The 26,704-nt window shown below is 47.8% G+C and overlaps 1 protein-coding gene across 1 annotated transcript in view; it reads left to right on the forward strand.

Annotated features, from left to right (window-relative positions):
- RIPOR2 (RHO family interacting cell polarization regulator 2) overlaps positions 1–26,218 on the forward strand; it is a 112,418-nt gene extending 86,200 nt beyond the window's left edge. The window contains exons 15-23 of the mRNA XM_062187360.1: positions 305–486; positions 3,262–3,430; positions 4,380–4,515; positions 5,475–5,636; positions 6,901–7,059; positions 10,019–10,221; positions 18,912–18,995; positions 22,151–22,241; positions 25,789–26,218. Of these exons, the coding sequence (XP_062043344.1) occupies positions 305–486; positions 3,262–3,430; positions 4,380–4,515; positions 5,475–5,636; positions 6,901–7,059; positions 10,019–10,221; positions 18,912–18,995; positions 22,151–22,241; positions 25,789–25,889 (1,287 nt within the window). The 3' untranslated portion in view covers positions 25,890–26,218. The remainder of the gene's footprint in view (positions 1–304; positions 487–3,261; positions 3,431–4,379; positions 4,516–5,474; positions 5,637–6,900; positions 7,060–10,018; positions 10,222–18,911; positions 18,996–22,150; positions 22,242–25,788) is intronic.
- The last annotated feature ends 486 nt before the right edge of the window (positions 26,219–26,704 follow it).

Consider the following 26,704-nt stretch of genomic DNA (forward strand, 5'->3'; position numbering starts at 1 on the left):
TGTGCCCATTTCTCAGCATCCCCAGTGATCAACTTGAGAACAATCTTGTTGCGTCTGTTCTGCTAGTTGCCTCCCCCCTGGATTATTTTGGAATAAATCCCAGATATTGTGCCATTATTATCTACGGTTGTACTCTTCTTTTTTGAACGTAAAGATTTTAAATGCATTTTTAAATTCCCAATGAAAAATAAAGGCTTGGAGAAAAAAAGAAAAAACCAAGAAAGTGTGGCATCTCTCTCTGACTGCCCTGGGTCCTGTCTGTCGGGTATGGTGATGTTCTCCTTGGTGCCTTGTGCCTCTGCAGTGCAAGCCCGCAGGAAGCCACAGCAGGTCTTCCAGTTTCAGCCTCACAGTTGAAAGTGCTTTGGAGAGCTTTGATTTCCTGAACACCTCTGATTTTGATGAGGAGGAGGATGGTGATGAGGTTTGTAACATTGGAGGAGGTGCAGACTCGGTATTCTCTGATACTGAGACTGAGAAAAATAGGTAAGTCGGAAGTCAGTGTCTGCTTGTACCGCTTCCCCCCACCGCTGGCTCATTGTGGTGCAGACAGAGGGGACCTGGTACACATCTCCGGAAAGAGAAAAATGCCCTACAGGGGTGACCAGTTGGCTCACTTTTTATTGCCAAGCACAACTTGGCAATACTTCCCTCTTTGGGATTGCTAAAGAGAAACCACTTTTCTTACAAACACAGGGGAACATCTTGTGCTTGTACACATGTACATCTTGCAGGGGTCAGTGTCTAAAGCTTGACCCTACATAATTCATTCTGAATTAACTAGGCTTACTACACTTCTGGAGAACTCTCACGGCACGGTAGATTTGGACCTGGTTCTCCCTGGTTTGTGTCTTATTTCTCGTGCTTTCCTTTGGCTGGGCTTGCTTTCCCTACACCATTGTCTGTCTGTGTCTGTTCTTGACTCTTGGCATGAGATTAAGCTCATCAGTGTGCATGTCAAAGCCAGGGTTAAGCCTATAGCACGTGTTTCCCTTCAAATGTAAGAAGAGGGTGAGTGAAGATTTTTCTTTGCCAGATCTGCAGCTTTTACATGGAGAATTTGACCATATCTGGGCAACTAGGGAAAGAGGTTGGAAGGGAAATATTACCACCTTCTGCCTTAGGCTTTTTGCATAGCCAAAGGACATTTTTAGAGCCAGAGCCTGGTTTTGTAACTTCCAGTGAAGCAAAAGAAACATGGGACATACTCACCTCCACCGATTGCAGCAAAAGAACAGACCGATACTTTCCCAAAGGAGCTTGATGGGTTTCCCACCCATCTGCGCCTTCAACACACCATGACGTAAACAGACTTCGAGGTTACGTTCAGGGTTTCTTTTTCCAAATATAACCAGGAAGAACATGTGAGAATTTGCATTTGCCCTGTGCACTAATGTGATATAATAAATGTATGAAGTGTCATGTTTAAGTTATGCTTCTGCATTCTACTTTGGGGTTTTTCTAGCTTAGCTGAACCTGTGAGGTGCTTCTTAACAAAGTTTTTTTTTTTTTTTTTTTTTTTTTTTAAGAGAGGTTTTCTTTTTTCTTTTTTTCTTTTTTGACAGGCAGAGTGGATAGTGAGAGAGAGAGAAAGGTCTTCCTTTTTGCCGTTGGTTCACCCTCCAATGGCCGCTGCGGCCGGCGCATCGTGCTGATCCAAAGCCAGGAGCCAGGTGCTTCTCCTGGTCTCCCATGCGGGTGCAGGGCCCAAGACTTGGGCCATCTTTCACTGCCTTCCCGGGCCACAGCAGAGAGCTGGCCTGGAAGAGGGGCAACCGGGATAGAATCTGGCACCCCAACCGGGACTAGAACCTGGTGTGCCGGCACCGCAAGGCAGAGGATTAGCCTGTTAAGCCACGGCGCTGGCCAACAAAGTTTTTATGTATGTGTGTATGTATATATATATATATATACATATATATATATATATATATTTGTTAGCTTATACTTCCATAATACTTCAAGGTCAGACATCCATCTAACTTTTTTCTTCCTGTTATAAGAAGCACTTAAACAATGAGACCATTGTAGTTTTTACACATTTTACAGAGTTCTGATGTAAAGTGTGTCTAATTCAACCACTCTTCCTGCATGAGGGATTTTAACAAAATTCATGGAAAACCAGAACCGAAAAATGAGTCCATTTGGGGGCAAAATAATTGAAACCTATGCATACAAGAGTTCTTCATAAAGTTCGAGGAACATGGATGTTATGAAAAAAAATTATGCACAAGTTATCTTTTAATTTTGTTTTCCCATGATCATTTTGAAGTACCCCCTGCATGTCATCAAAGGCATTAGGAAAAAGTGTGCATGTGTGTGTGTGTGCGTGTGCACATGTGTGTGTTTATGTGTGTAATGTATCAGCTGCTACATGTTGACCGCCAAGGCACATCTACCCCATGGAGGCAACCATGAATCAGAGCGAGGCATCCAAAGCCTCTGAGCTTCGGTGCCTGATCTTTTTAATTTAGGGACAGTGGGGAGCAGAAGGCTAGAAAGCAAAGCTGCCAGGCCACTCTCATTAACATTTCTGCTGGGCACTCCTTCCATGTGTGGGGTGAGATGCTGTTCCCTCCCTCCCAAGTACACAGATTCAGGTTAAGAATCAAAGTAGATGGTAAATGCAGTGGATCCCTTATATAGGTAAGTGCCCATCATGCTATGTCTTCGGTGAGCTCATCAGTGGGATTTAAACGCACAAGAGGCAGACCTGGGCAGTGCCCTAAATACTCGACACCACTTCCAGCTTCTGTCTGGAGCGGAACACCTTGGCAATTTTCCTTTTTCCCTTTTTCTTCAAATAGCAATTGATCTGAGGCCAGGAAAAAGCCTTGACAGATTGTTTCTTAATGGCATTGCTCGTGGGAAACCGCAAATAGAGAGGACAGCTGAGTCCCAGAAAATCTGGCAGCCGACCCTGTCCAGGGAGCAGGAAGGTCAGCAAGCAGAGAACGAGGGCGCTTTTCGAAGGCTTCTTGATGAAACTCCTTCATAAATGGTCCCTTACGCTTGAGGAGCAAAGGGAGACCTCTGAAAGCAATTTGTTTGCGTGGCCTTTTAACACTAAGCAAATTAGTGTTGAATTCAATCCTTTTTTTTTTTTTTTTTTTTTTCTAGCTATCTCCATTTTTCAAGATAGGTAAGGGAGAGACTATATTCAGCAGGTGCTATGGGGGTCTGGACAGGATGCATCCTGAGTTGACCTGTGGTTTGTACAAAGAAATAGCTAACAGCTCGGCCACCTTCCTGTCTTACCAGTTACAGGTCAGTTCATCCAGAAGCCCGTGGGCACCTTAGTGAAGCGCTGACCGAAGACACCGGAGTTGGGACGAGTGTGGCTGGAAGCCCTCTCCCCCTGACCACGGGGAATGAAAGCCTGGACATCACCATCGTCAGACACCTGCAGTACTGCACCCAACTCGTGCAGGTGGGACTGGCTGATTCTGGCCAGGGAAGGGGGCTTCCATTTGTTAGCTTTGCCAAGGAAATGAGGAGGAGTAAAGAGAACAGTTTTGCTTTTTATTATTTTGTTTTTATTCAAGTGAGCAAGAGAGAAGGAGCTCTCCTCTTCCTATTCACTCCCCAAATGCCGCAGCCACCCAGTCACAACTGGGAGCTGGGAATCCAGGTCTCCCACATGGGTGGAAGGAACCCAATCAGTCGCCACTGTCCCCCAGGTCTTCATTGGTAGACAGCGCGAGTCAGAAGCCAGAGCTGGAAATCAAACCCAGTTGCTCCTGTGTAGGATGTGGGTGTTGTAACTAGTCTCTTTTTTTTTTTTTTTTTAAGAAGAGATTTATTTATTTATTTGAAAGAGTTACAGAGAGGCAGAGGCAGAGAAAGAGAGAGGTCTTCCGTCTACTGGTTCACTCCCCAGGTAGCCGCAATGGCCAGAGCTGCACCAATCTGAAGCCCGGAGCCAGGAGCTTCTTCCAGATCTCCCACATGTGGCTCAGCACCACATGCAGGGAGTGTGAGGCTGGGCGGGGAAGGTACCATTCACAACAGCGTGATTGTTAACTTTTTAAAAAATATTTATTTTGAAAGGCAGAGTTACAGAGAGGCAGAGAAAGAGAGAGAGGTCTTCCATCCACTGGTTCACTCCCCAGATAGCCTCAGTGTCCAGAGCTGAGCCAATCTGAAGCCAGGAGCCACGAGCTGCTTCTAGGTCTCCCACGCAGGTGCAGGGGCCCAAGCACTTTTTCTAGTGCTTTCGCAGGCCATAGTGGAGAGCTGGATCAGAAGAGGAACAGCCAGGTCTCGAACTGATGACCATATAGGAAGCCGGCAGTGCAGGCGGTAGCTTTACCCGCTACGCTGCAGCGCCGGCCCCAGCAATCGCATGATTGACACCATGGTTTTGTTTGTTTCATCAGCAAATTGTCTTCTCAAGCAAAACCCCATTTGTGGCAAGAAATCTCTTAGAGAAGCTTTCAAGGCAGGTCCAAGTGGTGGAGAAACTGGCCGCCGTCAGTGATGAGAACATAGGAAACATCGGTTCCATCGTCGAAGGTGAGCGTCTGCCTGCCCCCGCCCCGCCCCGCTCCCTGCATCAAGGGTGACCCTGCCGTCCATGCCGCCACCTGCTCCTGCTTGTTGCTTTGGAAGGAAGATAAAAAAGAGTTCTTAGGACACATGAGACATCCCCATATCAGTTCGCCTTCTGAGTCGAACCAGAGGACCCGTGACTGTTCCTGTGGGGTCTCCATGGGCAGAGGGAGGCAGGCACTGTTCTAAATAGTGGCAGTTGCCAGTTCCCGGGGGGAGCGCCACACCTGCAGAAGCAGGTGCGTTTCGCTTTAGGGTCGGATGATCAGGGCTCTTCCGCCACGCTAGCTGCTGTCAAACGGGAGCGGCTGGGGAAAGGTAGAAATGAGCGGAGGTGAAGGCCCCCAGGAGGGAGAGACCCCTGGTTCTGGGAAGAGCAGCGGCAGAATGGGCATGGGGATGGTGCCTTTGTGTGGTCTGGGCTTTGTTTACATCAGATGTCCAGTGGAAATGCAGCCTTCTACATCGTCTCTGAGTAAGCCTCGGGCTCCCGAGTACCCCCTCCGAGAAGGTACCCAGAGGCATGACCTTGGCGGAGCCTTGGAAGTCACGAAAGAGAGATGCAGGCTGCAGTGACTCACGCCTCCTCCCCTCCCGGCCCCCTCATGGTCACGGCCATGCACAAGTGGACTGTGGACGGTGTGCCACCTGGCATGATGCTGTCCCCTCATTGCACTATGCAAAGCCCTAGGCAGAGGGGAGAAGGTTCGGCCAACCACCCCCGCCACGTTCCACTCTCTTCAGGAGAGCCCGGGCCTCTGAGGATGCACAGAGGACCAGTTCCTGACCATAACTTCCTTGCTCTTTGGCCCATCAGCCAAGCACAGAGGCCGCTGGTCCCCCTCCCTCGCTACCCCGATGCTTGCTTCCTCTACCGTGTTTCTAACACCTGCCCCGGGCCGGGGGCTGCTCCTCTTTTCCAGCCATTCCAGAATTTCACAAAAAGCTGTCTCTGCTGTCATTCTGGACCAAGTGCTGTGGCCCAGCTGGTGTGTACCACAGCTCAGCCGACAGGATCGTGAAGCAGCTGGAGGCCAGCTTCGCCAGGACCATCGACAGAGAGTGCCCGGGACTGGCAGGCCCAGGTAGGGACGACAGTGCTCACTGCCCGCCTGCAGCTGGGGGAGGGCACCCAGAGGCCAACTCACTTAGATGTAAGAGAAGAAAGAGGTTGGCCAGGTTTTAAGCCATGGTATCAGTGGTGACTTTTTAAAAGCACCATGTATCAGTACAGCTGTTTAAGGAGGTAGAGTCACCTCCTGGTGTCCACAGGACCCCTTGGAGGCCAAAATCTGCCGGTGCCCAAGGCCCTTACCTATAACAGTGTAGAATGTGCACAGAGCCTACACGTACCCGCCCATCTACTGTCAATCATCTCTAGATCACTTGTAATAATAGTTACACTGTATTGCTTAGGCACAGGGGGAGGGAACCTCTAGCCTGCAGGCCAGATAAAACCCAGGAAATCACTGGGTGTGGCCCTGCCAAGGCAACAGAAGGCGGGACCTGAAATTCAATCAACCCGTAGCAAGCTGATTTTCAAGTTGATCATTTTGTATGGCCCGCGAATGATGTTGTAAGTATTCAAGTGACCCTTGGCAGAAAAAAAGGTTCCCCTTCTCTGGGGCAATAAAGACATGAAAAAAAAGTCTGCCCATGTTCAGTACATGCACAACTCTTTATCAAATATTGTTGAGCCATGATCCATGGAGCCAGAGATACAGAGATACGATCCGTGGACCAGAGATACGGAGTGCCAACTGTGGGTTTACTTCTTCCCCTAAAATGTCACCAACACAGGAGGGTTGATAGTACAATCACTTTGGAAAAATTGGCAATTTCCACATAAGCTCAGTGTACCCCTACCCTATGAACCAGCAATTTTATTTTAAATATATGAAGGTAAATAAGTGGATGAATGATGATATATTCAAAAATACACCACTGCTAAAAGCAACCGTTTGGATGAATCACACAGATACTTTGTTGAATAAAAGGAACCAGATGCAAAATGTACGTATTATACAGTCCCATTTATGTGAAGTTGAGAACAAGCAAAGCCTTCAGTGGATGTTGATAGAAGCCAAATAGATGATTAAGTCCCTGTGGGAGGGGGCAGGGGGAAAGCTATAGGCTGGGGAGGGGTGTAGGAAAACCTTACACTGATAGGCATCACTTAAATGGCAGTGACCTAGGTGTGCAGTGCAGAAGTCACCCGGCTGTCCACAGAAGCTTGCTTTTATACACTGCACGCTGTGTCAGCCACACAACTCTACAAGACTGAATAGAGTATCAGACGAATGGCTGTCACGTTTCTTAGGTTGCTTTGTGTGTTTCCCTTCCACGTAGTGTTCCGAACGCTCGTGTCCCAAATTCTGGACCGGGCTGAGCCTCTGCTTGCCACCAGCCTCTCCTCCGAAGTGGTCACCGTGTTCCAGTTCTATAGTTACTTCTCCAGCCACGGCGTGAGCGACCTGGAGAGCCACCTGAGCCAGCTGGCCAGGCAAGGTGAGACACCTTCTTTCCTAGCTCAGTTTGGAGTTCTCGCTGCTCTTTTGCATCAGGGCTTTTGGTGATGGGAGCCTCGTGTTCTCAAGTCCGCTGCTGAGCTGGGATTTGCCTGTTGGAGAAACAGGTGCTTACTAAGAGCGTCTCCACCGCTCAGCGGCGCTGTGCTATCTGTGGCCGGCTGGAACATGACCCCATTCACTGTCATTTCTGTCTTTCCTTGCCATCTTCGCCATTTGTAGGAGCAAGCTTAGAGGCGGCAGTACTTTCTGCTGGCCTGTTGGAGTTACTGATAGGCAGGGATGGGGATTTGGGAAGGCAGGCGGCGTGGGCACTGTGGGAACGGAAGGGGAGCAAAGGCAGAGAAGCAGGTGCAGGGCTGTGAGTCCAGGGAAGTGGAGAGCAGGCGCCAGTGTGACGTGGCGGGGGAACTCCTGATGGTCGTGTCCTTCTGCCCTCACATCCGAGACTTGCAGTAATATCTGTGTGGAGCAAAGACCTCTTTGGAACGGGCGCCAGGAGTGAGGGACTTCTGGCTCCCAGGTCTGGGCCCTCTAAGTCCGCTGCGCCTTGAGTGCGTAGTTACAGTGATGGGGCAATGAGATGTGCTCCGTGGGGAGGCACAGAGTTTGGCGGGGCAGCAGGCACGGTGCCAGGTCTGGCAGAGACCAAGGCTCAGCCCTTCACTGCCCAGAATATTAATCCTCACCCACAACACAGTCAGCCTTTGGGTGACGTCACAGCAAAGGAAGAAAATCTTCCTCCAGCCAGCATGGAACACAGGGCAATGTGCGCCATCCCCTATGAGTGCAGACACTAGTACAGAGGACCAGGAAGAGAACAGAGAGGCAGAGAAGCCCTGCTCATACATCCCATGTTGCTAGATTCTCCATTTCTTGATACTATGTTTCTCTGAATCGATTTTCTGAGCAAATTTGGATAATAGTTTACATCTGTAAACCTCTTGTTCTGTGATTCCCCAAGAAGGACTATTCATTGACCTATAGGAGTAGAGAATGACTATGAAAAAGAAGGCCAAGGCCCAGCACTGTGGCACTGTGGGTTAAGAAGCCACCCTCTATACCAATATCCCACATGGCCCCCAGTTCGGGTCTCGGCTGCTCCACTTCTGATCCAGCTCCCTGCTAATATGCCTGGGAAAGCAGTGGAGGATGGCCCAAGTGCTTAGGCCCCTGCACCCACATGGGAGACCCAGAAGAAGCTTCTAGTTTCAGCCTAGCCCAGGCCCGGTCACTGCAACTGTTTGGGAAGTGAACTAGCAAATGGAAGATCAATCTCTCTCCCTCCCTCCCTCCCTTCCTCCCTCCCTCCCTGTCTCCCTGTCTCTCTCTCTCTCTCTCCCTCTCCCCTACCCCCTCTCTCTAACTCTGCCTTTCAAATAAATGAGTAAGTCTTAAAGAAAAAACCCTAAGGGACTTTAAAAAAAAATCAATCCTAAGAATTTTTTTCTTTCACTATAAAACAGAAAGGCCTTCATTATAGAAAATATAGAAAACAGTGATGAATAAAGGGAAAAGTTCAAATTCTTCCTTTTCCAACTTTTAAAATTTATTTTTCAATTGAATATGCATAGGATTCAGATCTCAAAATTGTGACTATTCCTTATATTTCTTATTTGACATTCTAGTCTATTTTATTACATTTTTAAAAGATTTTATTTATTTTAGAGGTGGAGTTACAGAGAGGCAGAGGCAAAGAGAGAGAGAGAGAGAGAGAGAGAGAGAGGTCTTCCATCTGCTGGTTCACTCCCCAAATGGCTGCAATGGCCGGTGCTGAGCTGATCTGAAGCCAAGAGCCAGGAACTTCTTCAAGTTTTCCCATGTGGGTACAGGGGTCCAAGCACTTGGACCATGTTCTGTTGCTTTCCCAGGCCATAGCAGAGAGCTAGATGGGAAGAGGAACAGCTGGAACTAGAACTGGGGCCATATAGGTTGCTGGCACTGCAGACAGACACTTAGCCCACTATGCCACAGTACCAGCCCCTATTACATATTTTTGAAAGCACTTTTATTGATTTTATAGTATCCCTGCCATTGAATGTATACTAATGTATTTGATTCTGTTGTCTTCTGAGTTTATTAATTAATACATGATACTTTCTTGAGGAATGTTACTTAGGGTATTTATTTACAAATAAATAAATAACATAGGGAAATCAATAGCACATCCATAGGGGGGAAAATAGCAAATTGAAACAAAGAAAAACTAGATAATTTTTAAAATGTATGCGACTGTCAAAGATGTTGCCTTATTGACAGAACATGAATCTTAGCTTCTATTTCCCCGTCTGTACTGACCAGGCACACTCTCATCTCATTGTTGTGACTAAAGGGTGTCCGTGCTGGGTATCTCATTAGAGATTCGAATGTATTCCTTAGTCATAGGTCATGGTCAGTTAGTCCAAGTGGGGCTTCAGAACCACCATGTTTAGATAAAGTGATCTTGATATTCCAGCCAAGTAAGTGAGTTTCTCCATCAGTGCCCGGTTACTTAAATGTAGACCTGGATCACCCAGAATTAGAGTTTTGCAGCATGGGTATGACTGAAAGACAGAGGGGCGACTGCGCTGGATACATGTATATATAGATGTAAGATTGTAAAAGTTTTTTACTTATATTTTCTTCCCTGTATATTTGCACATTTGACTATGCCGCTCATCTCCAGGTTATTTCTATATGCCTTGGGGATCAGAGATCCAGTTTCTCTTTTTCCCTATGTGATTTGCCTCTGGCCTTCATATCATTGCTGAAATCACTGGTCCTTTTCTTCCTAATTTGAAATGCTAGCATGCCAGTCTGTCAGGTGCACTTTATCACAGACCAGTTCTCCAACTACATCGGGGTCTGTCACGCTGCTTTCCTAGACGCTGGGGTCTCGCTGGTCCTTGTTTGCTTGTTCTGACCATGTCCCTGTGGTCTCTCTTCTCGGTGCCCCGCAGTCTCTGTGGTTCAGGCCCTGCAGTCGCTGCGAGGCGAGAAGCTGCGGCAGACTGTGAGTGACGCGGCTCCGGGCCACCTCCCGGCCCAGCAGGAAGTCCTGGGGACCCTGGCTGTGCTGCTAACCGGGGGCGACAGTGAAGTAAGCGAGGCCGTGATGCTGTACTTGGCAGCCGCTTCCAAGAACGAGAATTTCAGGGAAAAGGTAAGACGCTCCGTCGTGGTCATCCGTCAGAAGCTCACTTAGTCTTCTGCCGCTTGCTGTTAGCATCTTAGCATCCATTCTTTGATAAAATGGTTGTCTTCTGCTTAGTGTGAATGCATACTCTGTAAAAACACTTACAGCTCCAGAAATCCACCATATATAATCAAGTGTCCAGGAAGTTCAGCCCCCAGAGAACACTGTCAGCAACTTAGTGTCTGTCTCTTCAGATTTTTCCCTTATATGTGCCAACGTGTGTCATTATCTTCTGATGAGATCACCCTATTCTGTTTCACGGCTGATTTTTCCGAACGTGGTTACTTTCCATCCATACCAAACCTATTGATCTGTTCCAGTATGTTTATGAATTAAGGCACAGCAGCTTGGGGATTTCTCATCATTTCTTGATCCATGTTGGTGGGCATTTGTGTAGCTTCCAACGCTGATTAATGCTAAGGTGAGCATATGTGTGTCTGTGTGCACACAGGCATGTTTGGTGAGTAGTTTGGATCAGGTGAATGTTTTTTAAAGATTTATTTATTTTATTTGAAAGGCAGAGTTACAGAGAGGCAGAAGGAGGGGGAGGGAGGGAGAGGTCTTCCATCCACTGGTTCACTCCCCAATTGGCTGCAATTTTCGGAGCTGGGCCTATCCGAAGCCAGGAGCGTCTTCCGGGTCTCCCATGCGGGTGCAGGGGCCAAGGACTTGGGCCATCTGGTACTGTTTTCCCATGCCACAGCAGAGAGCTGGATCGGAAGTGGAGCAGCCAGGACTCAAACCAGCGCCCCTATGGGCTGCTGGCACTGCAGGCAGCGGCTTTACCCACAGAATTTTTTATTCTAAAAGTCGTCGCCCATTTTGCCAGGAAAGAAGTGCTTTCCCTCAGCTTTAGTGCAATAGGCCGGCAGGTGTAACTGACATCTGCAGTTCCCACAGGGGGCCAGCAGGGGGCTCCTCTGGGAGCCCTTTACAACTCAAATCAGCTCCAGAGAATCGCACATGGCCCCTTCTCATCCTTGAAAAGCTCACAGTGGCATTACCTAGGCTAGTGATGGTGAGATGTTCGTGTCTCAGGGAGGAGACTCCATTCTCATGTCATCTGGGGCCACGAGGGGGAACTTCCTATTGTTCTTTCCTACAAAGTCCTGGACTTTTTAGTGGAACTGACTCAAAAGGGTGTTCTAGGGAACAACCTCTCTCAGGCCCGCCGAGAAGAGGGGTGGAACATAAAGAACACGGAACGCTGCCCGAAGCCGCGGATGCGCACCTGAGCACGCGGGACGCTGACCCCAGGTCTTGGCAAAGCTCGGTGTCGGCGTGTGGCCACTGTGACGACGCAGCCCTTTTTCAGCTCCTCTGGCAGGCCTTTTGCTTTTGGGACACGCGCCGCGGGCTAGAACCTGTGTTCCCAGTCCTCCGTCAAGTTTGTTCTCTTACGCTCATGTGCTATGCGTAGCCTCCTCGGGGTGGCTGCTGGGCCCTAGCATTCTCTGGAAGGTTTTTGTGGACCTGGAAAGAAAGGGAAAAAGTAGTCCCTGCCCTTGGAGCGTCTCCAGTCTAGTCAGAAACACAAGAAATAAGAGTAACCACCAGTTACTGCACACTACACACCAGCACGGAGCTACGTCACTTGGCTGCCATAAGATGAGCAGAAGGAGCCCCCTTGATTCATCTTGGCGAAGGTGATGCACTGGTTAAGTAACAAGTTTTCCATTACCACCTGGAAGTGTCTGACCCTCAAAGCCTGGCCGCTTTCACATTTCCTTAGATGAAATAGCCAAAGTTAACTGAGTTCAATTCTTGAAACTGTATGTGAAGCATAAAAGCAATACAGAGATACCCAGGTGATGGGGCAGGCATTTGGCACAATGATTAAAACACTGCTTGGGATGTCCACATCCCAAACCAGAGCCCCTGGGTTGGAGTGCTGGCTCCGCTTTTGGTCCAGCTTCCTGCCAATACATGTTCCAGGAAGCAGCAGGCGATGGTTCACATAGCTGGGTCCCTGCCACCCAGGTGGAAGACCCACACGGAGATCCTGGATCCTGATTTGGGCCTGGCCCTGTACCAGATGTTGCAGGCATTTAGGGAGTGAACCAGAAGATGGAACATCTATCAGTCTGTCTGTCTCTCTCTCTCTCTCTCTCTCTTGAATTTTTTTAAAAATGCCCAGCTGGTGTTACTATAAACCTTGGACCTTACTTCAAAAGCCATTGCTATTTGGGTCAATGTTGTGGCACAGCTGATTAAGCCACCAACTCGGGATGCTCACATCCCATAATAGAGTGCTGTTTTGAGTCCAGCTACTCCGCATCCAATCCAGCTTCTTGTGAATGTTCCTGGGAGGCAACAGATGATGACCCATGTACTCGGGTTCCTGCCCCGCATGTTGGAGACCCTGATGGAGCTCCTGGCTCCTGGCTGCAGCCTGGCCCGGCCCGGGCTGTTGCAGAAATCTGGAGAGTGAACCAGCAAAAGAGGGGAAAGATCCCTCTGTCATCTCTCTCCCTGACTCTGTGTCATTCTGCCTTTCAAGCAAATACATAAATAAATCTTTATAAAGAAACATAGCTATTGAAAAAATACGAATTGTGTGCGTTGGTTCATTGCTTTATGCTTTCTTCTCAACCAGGCAAGTAGGAAATATCCACTCTTCTCCAGCTGTACTGTGTGTTAACTGCTTCTTTCATCGTCCACCACTTGACAGAGGAGATACTAGAGGGCTCTGCGTTGTGACAGGGGTTGTTGCTTTGCAAGGCCTTGTATTGTTTTCCTAGAACAATCGTCAGTCTGAATGGTGAGGCAGCCACCATGTCTCAGGCAACAGCTCAGACGAAAGCAAGCAGTGTGTTGCTCCCCTTTGGTGCCACTGTGTATCTCTGCAAAACATAGGGAGAGGCAAAGCACTTTGCCTGGTTGCATGTCCCAAGTCTTCACTCAAGCCAGCGGAGGGTCAGTGCTCTGCTCAAAATGCCAGTGTGACGCAGAAGCCATGTACTTGGGAATCACTGTGACCGTAAGTGAGCACAGTGCCCAGTTAGAAACCGTAACAGAGGGGTAGGGGTAGAGGACGCGGCGCTGTGGCACAGTAGGTTAACCCTCCGCCTGCAGTGCCGCCATCACATATGGGTGCTGGTTTTAGTCCCAGCTACTCCACTTCCGATCCAGCTCTCTGTTGTGGCCTAGGAAAGCAGTGAAAGATGACCCAAATGCTTGGTCCCCTGAGCCCCTGTGGGAGACCAGGAAGAAGCTCCTGGCTTCAGATTGGCGCAGCTCCAGCCATTGTGGCCATTTGGGGAGTGAACCAATGGAAGGAAGACCTCTCTCTGTCTCTCCCTCTCATTGTCTGTAACTCTGCCTCTCAAATAAATAAATAAAAATTAAGAAGAAAAGAAAGAAACCCTAACAGGGTCAGGTAGCTCCTAAGAAGTTGACATAGATAGATTTTCTCTAGCATAGGAAGGTGCTACAAAAAGTTCATGTAATAATGGAATTAAATGATAAGCTTATTTTGATGTCAAAAAATTTTGAACATAGAGTTTTTTCATAATACACATTTTCCATGAACTTTTGAAAATTCCTGGTATTAACCCAGCACATAACAAATGACTAGTTGTTTGTACATTGGTAAAAATGAATTACTATCATCTGTTTACACACATGCTTGTAATATATGTGTTCCTGAAACTTAAGATACAGAAATGATATGGCCACCAAGGAGACCACATTACATGGATTCTGACTCTGCCTTTGTGTAGCCATCATTGATGGCTTTTTCACCTCCAGGGGACCAGCTGTTATAAAGTGGAGGGACTTTGCTACAGGGTCCCTCTGTGACCTCCCTAAGGGCCTCCCAAGTTTACACTAACCCGAGCATTTAACCCTTCCTAAACCACACATTCCGAGACTTCAGTGGCATGTTTGCCGGGTGACTGGGCTTTGGTCCCCACGGGTGATGGGGGCTTTGGAGGGACTGATGGGAGCTGGGGTCTCAGGGGCAGCCCACCGGGTTCCGTTGGTAGGGCAGGCTCACCCCGTGTAGCCTCCCTGCTGTGGTTCCAGTGTGATTTCCTCCCCTTCTTTCTGCTCACCCCAAGGAGCAGAGCAAAAGCCAAGCCAGGGGGAGGTCCTCGGAAACCAGAGCCAGGCTCAGCACAATTAAGAGCCAGTTGCTATTATTCCTACAATAATAAGCTGTGCGGCATCTCTTAAACCATGAGTCCAAGCAAAAATGTTCATAGCAATGTTATTCACAATAGCCAAAAAGTAGAAGCAATCCAGGTGACCCTCAGCTGATGGATGAATGAATAAAACATAGTCTAGTCACACGATGGAATATTATTTGGCCACAAAAAAAAAAATGGGGGCTGGCAGGTTAAAGCCCTGGCCTGCAGCACCAGCATCCCATATGGTCACCAGTTCAAGTTCCTGGTTGCTCCTCTTCCGATCCAGCTCTCTGCTATGGCCTGGGAAAGCAGTAGAAGATGGCCCAAATCCTTGGGCTCCTGCACCCACGTGGGAGACCCAGAAGAAACTCCTGGCTTCTGATCAGCACAGCTCTGGCTGTTAAGATCTTTTGGGGAGTAAACCAGCAGATGGAAGACCTCTCTCTCTCTGGTTCTACCTCTCTATATAACTCTATCTTTCAAATAAATAAAATAAATCTTTAAAAAATAAAAGAATGAGCTACTGATACATGCTACAACTGGATGATAAGTGAAAGAGAAAAATAAACATCACAGATAACAGAGGAGAGAGAAAAAAAAGAAACATAAAGGAAACCAGCCCCATGGAGACTCTGCAGTCCCTCCCCCGCCATGCCCCACACCCAGGGAGCTTTTGCTGCTTCTCACAAATAAACTTACTTTCCTTCTTGCAAAAAAAAGAAAAAAGAAAAAAGAAAGAAAGAAAGAAAGAAAGAAAGAAAGAGAGATAAATGATTGGCTACACGTATGACTGTGTTTATGTGAAATGTCTCAGATTGGCAAAGCCGTGCAGACAGAGACTGGATGAGTGGTTTCCAGGTGCTGGGTGAAGGGGCTATGGGAGTGACTGTTAGTGGGTATCTAATGGGTGCAGGGTGCCTCCTGAGCATGATGGAAGTGTCTGGAAGTAGCCGGCAGTGATGGTATGTGAAGCAACTAAAAGTTGCATACTTGCAGGGGTGGGGAACTTTTTTTCTGTCAGGGACCACTTGGATATTTATAACACCATTCGTCAGCCATACAAAATGATCAACTTAAAAATCAGCCAGCTGGGGCCCTGTGCTGTGGTGTAGTGGGTAAAGCCACCACCTGCAGTGCCGTCATTTCATGTGGGTGCCGGTTCTAGTCCCAGCTGCTCCACTTCCCATCCAGCTCTCTGCTATGGCCTGGGAAAGTAGTGGAAGATGGTCCAAGTCCTCAGGCCGCTGTACCCGCCTGGGAGACTCTGAGGAAGCTCCTGGCTCCTGGTTTCGGATCAGTCCAGCTCCGGCCATTGTGGCCAACTGGGGAGTGAACCAGCGGATGGAAGACCTCTCTCTGCCTCTCCTTCTCTCTCTGTGTAACTCTGACTTTCAAATAAATAAATAAATCTTAAAAAAAAAAAAAAAAAGAAAGAAAATGGCCCAAGTGCTTGTGCCCCTGCACCCATGTGGGAGACCTGGAAGAAGCTCCTGGCTTCGGATCAGCTCAGCTCGGCTGTTGCAGCCATTTGAAGAGTTAACCTGTGGATGGAAGACCTCTTTGCCTCTGCCTCTCTGTAACTCTGCCTTTTAAATAAATAAATTAAATAATTTTTTAAAAATTTTTAAGTAGAGTTTTAAAAATCAAAAATAAAAATCAATAGAGGGGCCGGAACTGTAGCATAATGGGTAAAGCTGCCGCCTGCACTGCCAGCATCCCATCTGGGCTCTGGTTCCAGTCCTGGCTGCTCCACTTCTGATTTAGCTCCTTGCTGAAGATGGCCCAAATGCTTGGGCCCCTGCACACAATGGGAGACCCAGGGGAAGCTCCTGGTTCTTTGGTTTCAACCTGGTTGGCCATTACAGCCATTTGGGAAAAGAACTAGCAGATGGAAGATCTCTCTTCCCACCTCCCTATAGTCAAAGAGAAATATCTTTGGTCTTTTATCTTCTGTTTCATTCTCCAAATGGTCACAATGGTCGGGACTGGACTAGGCTGATGCCAGGAGCCAAGAACTCCATTCGAGTGTCCCATGTTTTGGATGGCAGGGACCTAAGCATTTGGGTCATCTTTTGCTGCCTTCTCAGGTGCATTAGCAGGAAGCTGGATTGGAAGAGGAGTAGCCAGGACTCGAACGGAAACTCTGATACGGGATGCTGGTGTTGCAAGCAGTGGCTTAACCTGCTATGCCACAACGCTGATCCCTACAACAATATTTTTTGAGGGTTTACTTTGTTTTTAGTGCTGTTTTTCAGTCCTGGACAGGTGTCACCCCATTTAAGATTCACAGAGCCCTGGGAGTGGGTCTTACACCCATTTTGCATGAGAAGTTAATACTCATATGCCCAAAATCACATGTCCAGGGAGTTGAGATACAAATTGGAGATATAGCCGCATACACAGATGGATACATATAAATAACAGCAATTAGTTTAAAAGACATAAAAGAGCTGCAGAGGTGGACCCATCAGAGAGGGAAATGGATGGGTGAAGTGTGTAGGAAAAGAGGCCACAAGGGAACAGGAGCCCCTCAGGAGCACCTGTTGATGTCAGGTGGGGGGAGGGCAGGTGGGTCGGGGGGAGGGCTGCTCATGGCTGGCACAGCCGCCCTGGAGGAGGGGATCCCTTGTTACCAGTGTGCTGGGGGCAGAGATACTGTGGTCATGGTCCGGGCATGAAACTGACACCTCAACAAGCCCCGCGGCCACGGAAAAGGGGTCCATCTTGGTGAACGCTGTGGTGTAAGAGACACGGTGGCACCGTTTAGTGATGCGTGAGAGTGTGCTGATGTGACTTGAGTTCTGCTTTTTAAAATGAAGATAATTCAGGCACATAGACCTAAATGCACAGGATGGTCTCATAAAATGAAGTTAGTTCTTCCATCCCACCCCCAATTCTCTTCCAAAGTAATTCTTATTTTCTTAAAATATTTATTTATTTTATTTGAAAGGCAGAGTTACAGAGATGGAGGGAGAAACATAGAGAAACCTTGAATCTGCTGGTGCACTCCCCAAATGGCCGCAACAGCTGGGGCTGAACCAGGCCAAAGCCAAGAGCCAAGAGCTTCCTCCAGGTCTCCCACGCAGCTGCAGGGGCCCAAGCACTGGGGCCGTCTTCTACCGCTTTCCCAGGCACAGTACCTGGGATCTGGATTGAAATGGAGCAGCCAGACTTGAACCTGCACCCAATGGGATGCCGGCACTGCAGGAAGCAGTTTAACCCCCTGCACCACAGGGTCGGCTCCATCATAAGTTTCCTGTGAACTAATAGGACTTACAGGGAGTCTTGTTCATCAGAATTCAGATTAAAGACGGGGACCACACATACAATAAATCACTTAGGAAGAAATAAATTGGGAAAAATTAAAAAACTTTACTATTTAAAAGTTTATTTATTTTATACACAGAGAGACACAGGAGAGAGCAGAGAGCACATTCATCTGTGGGTTCACTCCCCAAATGCCTAGAACAGCCAGGCCTGGGCCAGGCTGGAGCCAGGAGCTGAGAACTCAGTCTGGGTCTCCCGTGTCGGGGGTAGGAACCTATCTACTTGGGACATCCTATTGCCTCCTAGAGTGTGCATTCATAGGAAATTGGAGGCAGGAGCCAGAGCCAGGTGTCAAACCCGGGCCCTGCATAGCATATCTCTTTTCCATCTTATAGTTTTCTTATGGCATCTAATGCATTCATTCCCTGTGGTCCCTGGAGGAAGCTCCTGGCTCCTGGCTTCAGCCTGGCCCAGCCCTGGTCATTGCAGCCACCTGGGGAGTGAGCTAGCAGATGGAAGATTCTCTCTCTCTCTCTCTCTCTCTCTCTCACTCACTTTCTCACTTTCTCACTCTGACTTTCAAAATAAGTAAATAAATCTTAAAAAAAAAATTGGGTCATTATTTAGAAGGAGCAGGGGTAGAGAAAAGTTAAAAAGGTTAGATAATAGGTGCCAAAATACAGGTAAGAGGAACAAATTCTCACAGTAGGACAACTTCAATCCACAACAATTCATGATCTACTTCAAGCTAGAAAGGAAGAGACGACTCCCATTACTTAGAAATACAAAATGTTTCAGAAGGCAAAAATGCTAACTACCCTGATTTCATCATTACAGATTGTGTATATGGATCAAATTATTGTATTGAACCCCATAAGTAAGTACAGGTTTCACATGTCAACTAAAAATTTAAAAATAACATACTGTTAAAATAAAAGCATTTAGTCACTGTTGGGGGTTTGCTAATGAACCAGCTCATTATTTTGAAAACTGACAAGGGGGGGGGATCAATTTTTTTAAACAAAAGCTAGAAACACAACTTTTCATATCCCAACTTCATATTCTCCAGACTATGACTGGTAGACTAAAAGGGACCAGTTTGTTGAACACACAAATAGTTTCTTTTAATCACCATGAATGTCAGTGGCTCTTTTTTTTTTTTTTTTTTTTTTTTTTCTGAAAGCAGTGTGAAATGTGTGGTTTTATTCTGGATCTCTCCCAGGATGGAAACATCTCAAGGGCTCGCTCCTTGTCTTTCAGGCCTTGCTCTATTACTGTGAAGCCCTGACCCAGACAAACCTGCAGCTGCAGAAGGCGGCCTGCCTGGCCCTGAAGAGCCTCCAGGTAAAGCCCAGCACCTGCCCTGCTGTCTTTGAAAGCACCTGTTAGAGCCTTGGCGCTGTAGGTTAGTTCTCGGATCCATTTCTGCCTTAGGACTTTGTTCCGTGCAAGTCCACAAGGGACAGAAAACAGTGATGTTGTCCAGAGCCCACAGGAGTCATTTGCCTTTAGTCCCGTATTAGGAATGGCTATCTTGTCCCGAAGGAGAGATGATAATGTTGACTTCACCCATTTCTGTTGTGTACAGCAAATAAGAGGGACAAATACAATTTGCGAAGAACTGCTAAAGTCCACCGTGCTGCTGAATTCTCAGGCCCCTCGCCTCAAACTCTTTTTTAGGAAACAACTAACCAAGTTTAGTTGTGTCCGAGGGAGATTACTGGGCAGGGAGATTAGAATGTACAGGGGAACCTAAGAGGCTGAGAAATCCCAGCAGGAAAGACTTGTCTACTCACCAGCCAGCCTTAATGTTTGACCTGCCTATATCAGAAAAATAATGGGCATCAGCCTGCAGAGCAGAATGATCAGGCCACCCGTGAGAACTTGCTCAGGTCCTGGCTGGGCGGTGGGACAAGGGGCAGCAGGACCGCAGGCCCCACAGAGCTGGGAGAAAGGAATTAGTGCCTCCAGAGAGAAAGTCAATGAGCTGTGAAGGCAAACAGCTCTGGGGAAGGTCACATTCCCCGTGACTGGGTCCAAAACTGCCTTCAGGTGGCCAAAAAAACCCCACGCTGGGTACTGTTTGGGCACTCTCCTGCTGTGCGGTGTGCGTGATGGACTAAGTGTAGGTAAAGCCAGGAGACGGTGATCTGTGGCTTGTAATGGACGGATGTGCCGCGGTGAAGAGGAGAGCAGGTGTAGACTCTGGCCTGTCCCAAGGGAGGGCTCCAGCTGCCCCCCCTTTGTCTTTTCTGCTAGCATGTAGGCCCCAGCTGCTGAAAGGGGCTCATGTAGCAAGGTGTGAAAAACAGAGCAGGGCCTGGCGCTGTGGCGCAGTGGGTTAACTCCCTGGCCTGAAGCGCCAGCATCCCATATGGACACCAGTTCGAGATCCGGCTGCTCCACTTCCAATCCAGCTCCCTGCTAATGCAGCTGGGAAAGCAGTAGAAGATGGCCCAAGTCCTTGGGCCCCTGCACCCACATGGGAGACCCAGAGGAGGCTCCTGGCTCCTGGTTTCGAATCTGCCAAGCTCTGGCTGTTGCGGCCGTTTGGGGAGTGAACCACCAGACGGAAAACCTCTCTCTCTCTCTCTCTCTCTCTCTCTCTCTCTCTCTGCCTCTCCTCTCTCTGTGTAACTCTAACTTTCAAATAAATAGATAAATCTTTAAAAAAAAAAAAAAAAGAGAAAACAGGGCAGACTCAAGATCCCCTCCCCTGGGCCCATCAACCCTTGCCAATCTGTCAGAGAAGGTGATTACTTTTTTAATGAGTGGTGGCAGCAGATGCCCCCCCTTTTCCTTTGCTATGTTCTGCCAGCCTGCCTGCCTCTTCCTCCCGCTCGCCCCCTCCAACTAGAATGCTCATGACAGAAGCGAGTCCTGCTGTCGCTCTTCTGGGGCTTCCTGCAATGTTATGCTCAAGATAGACACCAAGTAAGACAAAAACTTGGGATTAAGTCCAGACCCCTTGACACGGCGTGTAAGACTTCCCCTGATTTCTCCCTGCCTCCTTCTCCAGTGTCTCTCTAGCCACCTCTGGCTTCTGGGTCCTGCCACAACTATTTTCCTGGTCTAGAATGTATTACTTTCTCTTTTCTGTACCCCAAACACTCCCCACCTCCTATATGCGCATAACATGTACCTTCCATGCATCCTAACCTAACCCTTAAGATATCAGAAGGCTTCCCTGCCTAACAGGTTCCCATTCTTGTTACATTAATTATTCAAAGTCTTTAACAATCTGTCCTTCCACTTCACTGTAAACTTTTTTTTTTTAATTAAAGGTTTCTTTATGTATTTGAAAGGCCGAGTTACAGAGAGAGAGAGAGGCAGAGAGAGAGGTCTTCCATCCACTGGTTCACTCCCCACATGGCCACAACAGCCAGGGCTGGGCCAGGCCAAAGCCAGGATCCAAGAGCTTCCTCCAGGTCTCCCATGTGGGTGGCAGGGGCCCAAGCACTTAGCCCACCTTCCGCTGCTTCCCCAGTCATATTAGCAGGGAGCTGGATTGGAAGGAGAGCATCAGACTGGTGCCCATATGGAATGGCAACGTCAGAGACGGTGGCTTAACCTGCTGCAGCACAATGCGGGCCCTCATCTGTGAACTCTTGAAGGCCAGGACTGTGTGTAATTTATGGAGAAATCTCCTTGTGAAGGGGCTGGTTCACAGGGCGGTCAATGAATGTGTGTAGAAGGGAAGACTTCCCATCAGTAGATACGCTGAATGCTAGGGATTCTTTAAGTTTTTACTTATTTTTAATCGATGAATAATAATGGCATGTATTTATGGGGTGCAGTGTGATTTTTGATATTTAGACAGGAGAACTGGAACTGTCATAGAAAGAATGGGTTATCCTGGAAAAGCAGTCACTTCATTCTCCTAAGCATGGTGTCCTCCCAGAGAAGCGAGAAATTAACTGATGCTCAGAGCTCCTTCAATTACAAATCTAGGGCTACAGAAATTGAAATGCAGTGCAGCCAGGAGTCTATATTTTTAAAAATTTATTTATTTTCATTGTATTTGAAAGGAAGAAAGGGAGAAAGAGATGCAGAGAGAGGGTGAGGGAGGGAGGGAAGTCTCCCATCCACTGGTTCATTCCACAAATGCCTGCAACAGCCAGAGCTGAGTCAGGTGGAATCCCAGGGCCTGGAGCTCCGTCCAGGTCTCCCACAAGGGTGACAGGGACCCACGTGCCTGAGGCATCACCTGCTGCCTCCCAGAATGCACATTAGCAGGAAGCTGGATCAGTATTGGAGTATCCAGGACACAGACCAGGCGTCCCGGTAGGGGGTGCATGTGTCCCTAGCAGTGATTTAACAAACACCCTCCCCAAGGAACCCACACTTTCAAGGAAGCTCTGGGAGTGAGCCCGACATTCCGCTATGTGTGGGAGGCCCTAGGGAAGACGGCTTTTGGAGTCCCTCCCGGCTAAGAAATGAAAAGGCTCCCTGATCCCCAGGCCTCAGTGTCAGAGCAGTAACCCTCTTTTCTGCCCCAGGCTACGGAAAGCATTAAGATGCTGGTGACCCTGTGTCAGTCGGACACCGAGGAGCTCAGGAGTGTGGCCTCCGAGACCCTCTTGTCCCTCGGTGAGTTCTCTCCTCCTTCTTTGTTGGTGGTGGTAGTGACTGTCCGCCTCTGATCCCCTCCAAGGCAAGCATAAGGAAAGGCTTCCTGCGCCCTGTTTGAGCAGCGTTTCCCTCAGAGGCTGGCAACTCACGCCCAGAGCGTCGGGGACCCCAGAGTGTCCGCCCACTCCAGCTGCCCGTCCTCACTGTCTGGACGCTGACACGGAGGTCACTCTGCCGGCCTCACTTTGTGGCTGCTTCAGTCTGTGTGCTATCTGGAACCCAGAATGCAGAGGTCAAACCCGAAAGTAGAGGCAATAGGAATCCAGGCTGGGTGGCCAGCATGGGGTGGCACTCCCTATAGGACAGTGGCCAAGGGGCCAGGGATGTGTCTCCAGGACGTGCTGTAACCCCAAAACCTCAGCCTCGCCCTGACTCCCAGTTCTCTCATAGCCCTCTGGTCTAGGCCCACCTGAGCCGTGACACCCAAGGAAAGATCTGAAGTCTTCAATTTATTCTAGAGTGTCAGATGACCTTTCTCCTTCCCTTTTCTTTAAACAGGTTCATGCCCAGCAGGTTTCATACTTTGATTTGGTGACTTGGGAAAGTGGAGAAAGCCTTCCAAACTCTGCATTAAAAAAGTATAAAAACTGCATTAAAAAGTATACTTGTAACAATAATTTTACTGTAACACCACACCCTTAGAGTGTAAAAACTATACCCCTGAAAGTGTTTAAACATATCCAGTCATTAATGCTATTTAGAAAAATGCCACCCTGTTTTGTAGTAGCTTAAGGAGGTGCCAGAGGATCTGGTAGCATTTACAGTCGCCATGCAAACCCCACTCATTGTTAAGCCTTTTTTCTAATAGTTACAGGTTTCATAAGGCTTCATTCTGCTAGACAGTTCTCATTCATTGCACAGAAATCTTAACCTGTATATGTTTGTTTAAAGGATAAAATAGTTATTCCTCATGAAATGATTTCAATATTTTAACCTAGGGATGTCCAATAGGTCCCTCTGTTAGGATGGGGTATTCTATACATGGTAGCTTATAATCACAAGTGGTATTCAAAAAGTTTGTGGAAAACAGATATTATGAGGAAACTATGTATGGATTCTAACAGTTTTTCTTCCAAAATTATGTTGCATTCCATTTTTCCATGAACTTTTTGAGGTACCCTCCTATGTGACTGCTGACCACTTGAACTTGTCCACTGCGACTGTCTTTGGTGGACAAAGAGCCGTAGACAGACAGACAGAGATTTTCCACCCACTCCTTCACTCCCCAGATATCCACAACCACCGGGGCTGGAGGAGACCAAAGTCAGGAGCCCGGATCTCAACGCAGAACGCTCACCTAAGTGGTAGGGACCCAGCTCCTTGAGCCATGGTCTACTGCCTCCCAGAATGCATGTCAGCTGAGACCCAAACCCAAGCTCTTCAAGATGGGACACAGGTATCCCCAGCAGCCAGATGACCCCGCCAGATTTCTTTTTTGAAAGATACATTTATTTGTTTGAAAGGAAGAATGACAAAGAGGGGGAGAGAGAGAAAATCTTCCATCTGCTGGTTCACTCCCCAAATGTCCACAACTGAGCTGGATCCGCCTGAAGGCAGGAGCCAGGAACTCCATTCATCTCCCATGTGGGGGTCAGGGACCCAGCCATTTGGGCCATTATCCACTGCCTTCCCAAGTGCACCAGCAGGAAGCTAGATCAGAAGTGAATTAGCTGTGACTCCAGTGACCACTCCAAATGCGATGCTGGCTTCACAAGTAGCAGCTTAACCCTTTCACCACCTTAATCTGCCCCAGATTTTTTAAAATCGTTATTCTCTAAACAATTCAACTCTGTAACTTCATTCACAGCATGTACACGGTATTAGGTATTATAAGTCTTCTAGAGATGAAATAAAGTAAACAGAGAGATGCAAATTATAGGTGCCGGCGCTGTGGCACAGCGGGTTAATGCCCTAGCCTAAAGCGCTGGCATCCCATATGGGTGCCGGTTCGAGACCCGGCTGCTCCACTTCCAATCCGGCTCTCTGCTGTGGCCTGGGAAAGCAGTAAGAAGATGGCCCAAATCCTTGGGCCCCTGCACCACGTGGGAGACCTGGAAGAAGCTCCTGGCTCCTGGCTTTGGATCAGTGCAGCTCCAGCCGTTGCAGCCAACTGGGGAGTGAACCATTGGATGGAAGACCTCTTCTCTCTCTCTCTCTCTCTCTCTCTCTCTCTCTCTCTCTCTGCTTCTCCTCTCTGTGTAACTCCGACTTTCAAATAAATAAATACATCTTTTAAAAAAAAGAAATGTAAATTATAAATGCAAATAATACCCCATTTAATATAAGAGACTTGAGCAGCTGCAGATTTGGGGTTATCTCAAAGGGGTCCTGGAACCCAATACCCACAGATGCCATGACACAGCTGTAATACAAAATCCATGATTTTGCTCCTTTGCTAAAGTTCATTCATAATAATATATCTCCAGCATTTCATGGGTCTTTTTTTTAAAAGATTTATTTATATTTTATTTGAAAATCAGAGTTACACGGAGAGAGAAGAAGGAGAGAGAGAGAAAAAAAAAAGAGAGAGAGAGAGGTCTTTCATCTGATGGTTCACTCCCCAAATGGCTACAACAGCCAGAGCTGCACCGATCCAAAGCCAGGAGCCAGGAGCTCCCTCCGGGTCTCCCACGTGGATGCAGGGGCCCAAGGACTTGGGCCATCTTCCACTGCTTTCCCAGGCCATAGTAGAGAGCGGGATGAGAAGTGGAGCAGCCGGGTCTCGAACCAGCACCCATATGGGATGCCGGCGCTTCAGGCCAGGTCTTTAACCTGCTGTACCACAGTGCCAGCCCCATCATGGGTCTTTGTCTTTTGTTTTCCTCCACAGTGAACTTTGGATTGAGCCAACTATTTCTGTCTTTGTCTCACTTACATTAAACGTGTGTCTCTGAACTTCACCTTCCCATTCTCTCATCATTCAGAAATAGGAAGAAAATGGGACATAATAGTAAAGTTATTTACACATACCCCTCGGCTGTGGCAGACAGCCAGTGCTGCGGGCAAAGCTGAATCAGCTGTTGGCTGTAGGAGGCACCACCATATGTGTATGTGGCGGAGGGCCATTTCTAGCTGAAGTTTGCAAGTCTGCATTGGCCTTTGTCACTGATCACGTGGGCGCTGCAATACGTGCTATATACAAGTAGAAGCTGAATGCTTTGAAGTCAGGGGCTAGCCGTATGAAAATCCCTCAGGCACTTAGAACAGAATCCATGGGGTCCCTCAGGTGTAAAGCTATTCTGTGCAATTATCCACAGCAAATGGCCATGGGACTTCCTGTTGGTTTCACACCCTACCATTCTTTTGGCCTCTGGCATTAACTCCAAAGTCCTTTGTTTATTACCTAGAATACAATAACATAATTAAGAATAACAAAAGGTAATAACTTTTCCTTACCTAAAGTTAACATAGAACAAGATAGCCCTCCAAACCTCCATGAGTTCTGTGTGATGATCGGCAAACGTTAAACCGGAGTCGGTGTTCATGTCTGACGTTCTGTATCCAGGGGAAGCTGGCCGCCTGGCCTATGAGCAGCTGGACAAATTTCCTCGAGACTGTGTAAAAGTCGGAGGTCGCCATGGGGCCGAAGTGGCCACGGCCTTCTGATGACGCATTCGCTCTGCCCAACAGCCGGCTCACCGCCTGGCCCTTGCCCGAACGAGGTACTGTACCCCTGCTGCAAAGTGTTTCCAGCGTGAAGGTTTCGCCGCTGAGGTTGTCTGGAGATTGAGCATGTGGCCGGAAGACTTGTGAGTTCAGATTCACAGAACCGATGTACTTTCCCTTTGGCTGACAGCATAGGGCTGTGTACAACTCAGTAAACTACATCATCGGCTGTGTCGACAATACTCGATGAAAGCATTTACCGTCTTACCTTGATAGGTATGAAATTTTAAAATCGCCATCTTTGTACTTTTTTGGAAATTCTATAAGCTTGAAATAGTCACGCGGTATTTCCATAAATATCCAATGCCTTGCAGTTTTTTTCTGTCGTGGTCTCAGGGTTGCGTGATCCCTTTAGTTACCTGATTTTACTTTACATATGAAGCACAAAAAAAAAAAAGAGAATTTCTTCAGACAAAAATTTGCCTGCAGAACCTGGCAAAATGGCCTACTGTAAGAGTGTAATTTTTTAACTTCACTGTTGTAAGCTCCCACTGTATCTTTTGTTTCTTTTCTTGATCTTGAAAATTCCAAACCCGTGTTTCCATTGTGCAACAAAGACAGGTAGACCTACCTTAGGGAGATGACATTCATACTCTTAAAAGCAAACAGAAAACTCAAAGCTTCGGCTTTATTTTTTTGTTTAATTAACAAAAGCCATTTTTTATGATACTCTTACCTTAGAGGTATTTTGCTGCTAAGACAAATCAAAACCAAAAGCTGTGCATTCAGAAAACTGTGATACTCCTCCAGGTGGA

This window comes from Lepus europaeus, chromosome 3, assembly GCF_033115175.1.
Source record: "Lepus europaeus isolate LE1 chromosome 3, mLepTim1.pri, whole genome shotgun sequence".
NCBI lineage: Eukaryota > Metazoa > Chordata > Mammalia > Lagomorpha > Leporidae > Lepus > Lepus europaeus.